We start from the raw sequence: 6,156 nt of genomic DNA on the forward strand, positions 1-6,156 counted from the left end.
ACCCAGGTCCCATTGTAGGGGGCTGCCAACCTCACTGAACTAGTGAAATAACGTAGTGAAACAATGAAAATAAGCTGCAGGAAATGCATGTGTCAGACATCTTTTTCTTGTTCCCCTTTTTCCTTTTCCTTCGAGATGTAGGTTGAGTGTGTGTTTTGTATTTTAAACCCGGAATGTTTGCTTCTTGGTTATGGTTTAGTTTTTGCCCTTGTTTGTTTGTTTTAAATGTTGTCTGTTACCTCTTGTTTCTGTTTCGCTTTGCTTTGTCTGTTTTGCTGTTTCCTACTACAGAGAAGTAAGGTTTGTTTGGTGATATATTTTATTGGACTAACCAGTAATCCAACTAAGCAGGGGTGAACTGAGCACTAGCCCCAGGCACTGTCTTTAAGGGGGCATGAGAGTTGCCTCCACACCCCAGGAATCTTTGCCTTGGTAGGAGTAGCCCTGTTCTGCCTGGCTGTAGGAGCCAGGCAGGTACAACTCCTCACCCAGTAGTATCTGTGGGGAAAGAGGAAGAGCAGAATGGTGCTCCCTTGGGGAGTCTTTGCCACGGCAGTCATAATCCTGCATCCAGTAGCAAAATGAGTGGGGTGGGGAAGGGGGAGCGAATAGAGCACTAGGGGCAATTCTTACGAAGCCTGCACAGTGGGGCTGCTGCAGCGAGCCTGTCCCCCAGGGGCAGCAGTCACAGCAGTAGCATCTGCTGCTTGAGTGCAGGGAGCAGGGACAGATAAGAACCTGTTTCCTACCCCCTCCCCTTGCCCCCGCTCTCCAGTGTTTAGCAGAATCCCCTCTCCTCTACCTACCCTGGTTGCTGAAGGAGCTCACTGCACCCCTGGGACCAACTGTATTGTTGGGAAAGATATAAGCTGAGCATTTGGATGTAATGTACCCACACCTGAAGAAGGGTATTTTGTGCCTGAAAGTCTCAAACATTTCTCCCAGTTATACAGATAGTCCAGGAAAAGATATCACTAAAAAATCCTTGCTTCTTCCATATTCCCTTGGACCATCATGGCTCCAGTGCCCCAGCTCCTCCATTGCAGAGTACTTAATGCATAAATATATAATCTTCCATATGATGATGGAACCTTGCTTATAATCAATCAGATGAGTAAATATTGCAGATTGATGTAGCTGGCAGTATGTTATCTTCAGGAGGATTTTTGGGTGGGTAGATGAAGAAGAATAATTACCGGACAGGGGTAACTATCTGTGGTGTGTTTCTTTTTGAAGTAATATTTTATTGATGAATCAGAAGCATGAGATAATTTGCTATCTCAAATACAATTTCTTCATCAGCTTGATAATACTATGGTTGTTCTTTTTTTCATAAAATCTGTGGTTTTATAGAGCATGTCACAAAAAAATGATGAGATGAATACCTAAGCAGGAATTCATTAAGGAATACAATAAAAAAATTACATGTGGAAAACTCAAGTTAAAGTAAATTGGGAAATTCATATCTCAAGTGCCAGGATGCTGTCTTAGAATGAACTACTGGGTTCAGAAGATTTTCTGCGCTTGAACAAAGGGCGTACTCATGGTTGTTTTCACTCTTGCAGAGCTTCATTTAAGGATACTTGCAGAGGCAGGTGATAGAACAGAGCAGAGAAGACAGTTAGTTCACATTAGCTTTAGGCGGCAGCCGCCACCCCGCATGGTTCCCCTGGCCCAAAAGTGTCCCGATTCTAGGGATACAGTAGCCTGAGCTGAGGCTCCATGCAAGTCAGAACTCTTGCCAGAGCTGAAGAACTTATCGTAACTTAAGAATGTACAACTTATATAGTGTGGAGTAAACATCATTATCTCGAGCTAAAAATTTAGTTGTCTCAAGCTAAGAATTTAGAAATAAGTTGTGATCTAACACACTTAGTGTTTACTACATTCTACTGTATTACAACATTCTACTATCCAAGTTCATAGTTCAGTCACACTCATGGAGCGAAAAACTGCGTGCCGCTTCACCAGCTTACTATAAAATCAATGTGCAAAACTCTTGCTATTAACAGAGCTTTTACTATTACAGATGCCAAGAACAATACTTGATAATTATCACAATTAACTGTCAAGTTCTTAGAAGACTGTGTCCAAGCTTTTCAAATAATTATGCAAGGCACAGATCCAAAGAGAACAACAGACTGAAAAAGAAAACTGATGCAGAGGAATTTAATATCTCAGATTTTTGACTGGGCTGTATTTTGGACTGGTGATATCCTGATGGGCTAGTGACGTCCACAGTGAAGTCCATGATCTGTTGGAGAGAAGGTTGTATTACAAAACACAGCAGTTGTCAGCACTGTCTGCAGCCTGTACTTCAACATTAACTTGGATGTTTAAAATGGAAGCTTTCTTTCATTAAAAAGTGCAACAAATAGTGCCTAATATGCATTTAATAGAGAGACACATGCATTTTTGAGTTTAACTAATGCATCTGTCTTAGATGTCCTGAATCAACAACCTGCATTTTGAATTCTCAGGACTTTTTAAATGCTTGCTCAGTCTCTTGCACTTTTAAAATACCCTCCCAGAATACATTTTTAAAACAAAATGCTGAAGGGGAAGTGGAGTCCCTCTAAAGAGAAGGTTTTGTGGGTATGACTCTGTGGGCCCAAAGACAGAATAGTTTACTATTTGAAACCAGTATAACCTTTATCTTTGGTTCTGAAACATTGGACATGCTAGGATGGTGGGGACACTGATACAGTATGTTTTCTCCACCATTGCTGAGGGAAAAATTCATTCTGACACTATGATGGATAGGCATGATCATCTTGAGCAAGATAGAGGATCAGAAGCTAAGGTAATTTAGTCAAAATAGCATTAGCTGTAACAAAAATAGTTGCTGAATCTATAAATAATGGAATAATTGTGGGAAAATACAGAACTAGCATTTTTACTTGCAGAAAGGAGCAATCTGTATATCATCATGGAATATTGTGATGGAGGTGATCTAATGAAGAGGATAAATCTGCAGCATGGAGTGCTGTTTGATGAGGACCAGGTAAAGTGGGTTATTTTTAGAGGAAAGGATTTGTACCATAAAATAAATAGTATGAAGTACTACTTAATAGGAATATGTAGTAACTTGCTTTTAAGTGTTACAGTCACAAGGTCTATGTAGATAAGGCTTTGTAATTGTTTTACAGAAGATGCTCAACAATGTTTAATGGCCTAAAAGTGAAATATTAACTGTACTTTGACCACTGATTTTTATTTCTTGTCCTACTTTGGAAATTGGGTACCTTCATACTACTAATTTTCAGTTAAGTTTTGGAGAAAAGACCTTTTAGATTAGAAGCTGCATTTGAGATGGCAGGTGAGAAGTAAACAGGATTGTGAATTAAGCCAACACACAAAAACAATCCCAGGGTGCTGGCAGCCTTCAGAGCCTGTATCAGCATAGATTAATTCAGTAAAATACATCCCTATTTTAACTGACAGAAACTCTCTAATATACTGGCATCTTGGACTTAAATACAGAACACGTCAGGTATTCGGACATTGATCTCTGTTTTCGCAGATGCATTTGAGAACTTGGATATTTTATGATCTAAACTGTTGTTGCACTTATAAAACTGTATCTGCACAAAAACGGATGAAAGTTAAAATGGCTTGAAAATGTGATTCTCAATTCATCCTGAAACTAATATTTAAATCAACCATATAAATCTCTTAACTTTTTTTAAACGAAGGAACCTGCTGCATGGGAAACAGTTAGAAGCAACTTGATGGTTTAGTAACATAGGACTTTATGACCCTCTGGTTCAGCCACTTACTAGAGACACAAGGGAGAGAGTAAAATTTATAATAGAGGACAAATTCACAAATCAGAAAAATACAAACCAATAAAAATAAAAAAGTCCTGACAGCAAAAATAAAAATAGAACCAAACTAACAAGAAACTTGAATGTCAGAAGGAAGTCAAAGAAAGCAGAGACGGAAAAAGGGTGAGCAAACCCAAGTGACACATCCCAAAGCCAAGCAAGGGAAGCAGGTTAACCAATTACATTTCATCCCAATAGTACATTTACTTATCTTGAAATTTATGTTTGAATGTAATGTTCATAGAAAGGCCAATCAGAAAATCAGTCCTATTCAGAGAAGCCCTTAACCTCTGAAGAAGAATGTCTTGTAGTCAAAAGCTTGTCTAACTCTGTCCCAACTGTGCAGTTGATCCAATAAAATACATTACTCAGAGAAATCCTTGCCTGTTGCTTAACCACTATTTAATTTAAATGTGTGCGGGTGCTAGCCTGCTTTTCTGAAGACAGATTTCTGAATTGCAGAATTTCATGGCCACCAGCTTCTCACAAAACTTCACAAAGTCAGTGGCCCTTGAACATGTGCTTAAAATTAAGCATGTGCTTTACTAAATAGAGATTAATTTAAGCACATGGTGATCTGCATCTCTAAAATAGGGCCAAAAATCCATGTCAAAGAAAGTACAGATTTGCACATGCTTAACTGTTTCCTGGATCAGGGCCAGGGTGAAGGTTTAATAGCCCTTGTTTAAGTCAGGGATAGTGCGTGCAGTTGCCATGCAGTTTCCTTTTACAATTCTGTTATTTAACCACATTTCTGATCTAAACTGAAGTCTGTAAATACTTTCAAAGCTGTATAGTACTTTTATGGCTTCCATCAGTGAAGAGGACTACACAGTTCCTTTCCAGTTGTGTAAAGTAAAAGGCTGATCTTCTTTTCCTGTTTAGGGACTGATTGTATAGTTGTTACTCAGGCAGAACTCCCATTGCAGTCCATAGAAGTTTTTTCTGAGATAAGGAATGTAAGATTATGTATTTATTTCCATTTATTTTCTAAAAATGTTAAAACAATGGAAAACTGATTAGTTTAATTACTCAAAATTCTGTAAACTTTTCCCCCCTTGATTTGTGGATGTGAAGTGTGTATTTTAGGTTTGACTTTTGTTTTTGTTTTATGTTTTTAATACGACAATGTAACTGTGCATTTTATCTCTTACCCTAGATTCTGAGTTGGTTTGTGCAGGTCTCCTTAGGATTGAAGCATATTCATGACAGAAAGGTTTTACACCGAGATGTAAAAGCACAGGTAGGAGTTACAGGTTTTCATTTTATGCTTTCAAAAATGCATGCCTGTGAAATTCTTCCATGTTTCATTATAGCACATCATTTTTTCTTTGCTTGCAGAACATTTTTCTTAGCAATAATGGAATGATAGCAAAGCTTGGGGACTTTGGTATAGCAAGAATGCTGAACAAGTAAGCATTTCCTTCTGTTTCATTTGGTTTTTGTGACTAAACCAACCCTGAAAATGTCACCATTCCTGAAGATTAGGTGCTGATTGAAACTATGTTGTATTTAGTGAGCAAGTTCAGGGTACTAAGGGTGTGGCTATATTGCTTGCATGACCCTCTCAGAAAGGTATGCTTTCAATAATGCTTTGTCCATCTACTCTTGTTTGTATATACCTAACTCAGAAATGTCATGGGCTTTCTCAAGACCTCTGTTTCCCATGTGTTTGGGAGTGGCTGTGGAGGACACCCTGAATCATCTTCCTTATATTTCTAGATTTGGTGTGAGTGGCAGTGAATGGGTGTGGTGTGCTTAAGAGTAGCCTTCTTCAAGAGTGCTGGGGACATGGTTTAGACATACGCTACAGGTTCAGCACTACCTGGGATAGCTCAAAGAGAATCATAGACATTTCTGTCATTGACTTTAGTTGGAGTAGAAACAAACTTTAAGACTTCACATTGTTCCGTGATGTATTTTATTTTCTTTGCAGTTTCTGTTAAAACAGGGGTGTCAAATTAATCTGGCCAATGGGTTTACAGACCCTAGACCCTCTCTTTCCACTCTTTTATGCTGGATCTAGTGACCATGGCATCTGCTTCAGCTTCTTCAGAAGCCACACATCCTGCAATGCCCACACTGACCAGACTGCACTACCCGCAGTATCCATTCCAGCTGTTCCGGGATATCCAGGGGTCTAATTTTCTCCCCACGCTGCAAGTTTGCAGCACAGGGAACATATTTTCATTCCTGCATATGCCTCTTGCCCCACCTCAAAGGGGTTTGAGGCGGGACAAGAGGCACGCACGCACTCGTCTGGATGCACCCATGAGCTCATTGGGTCTAGCCCCCCCCCCCCCCCCCCCCCCCCCCGGGGGGGGGGGTG

At 39.7% G+C, this 6,156-nt stretch overlaps 1 protein-coding gene across 4 annotated transcripts in view; it reads left to right on the plus strand.

Moving 5' to 3' along the window:
* NEK5 (NIMA related kinase 5) overlaps positions 1-6,156 on the plus strand; it is a 71,650-nt gene that overhangs the window by 8,049 nt on the left and 57,445 nt on the right. For all 4 annotated transcript variants that reach the window (XM_019524690.1, XM_019524687.1, XM_019524689.1 and 1 more), the window contains exons 3-5: positions 2,907-3,004; positions 4,987-5,070; positions 5,169-5,239. In XM_019524690.1, the coding sequence (XP_019380235.1) occupies positions 2,907-3,004; positions 4,987-5,070; positions 5,169-5,239 (253 nt within the window). The remainder of the gene's footprint in view (positions 1-2,906; positions 3,005-4,986; positions 5,071-5,168; positions 5,240-6,156) is intronic.

This window comes from Gavialis gangeticus, unplaced genomic scaffold, assembly GCF_001723915.1.
Source record: "Gavialis gangeticus isolate Ggan-Ray unplaced genomic scaffold, GavGan_comp1, whole genome shotgun sequence".
NCBI lineage: Eukaryota > Metazoa > Chordata > Crocodylia > Gavialidae > Gavialis > Gavialis gangeticus.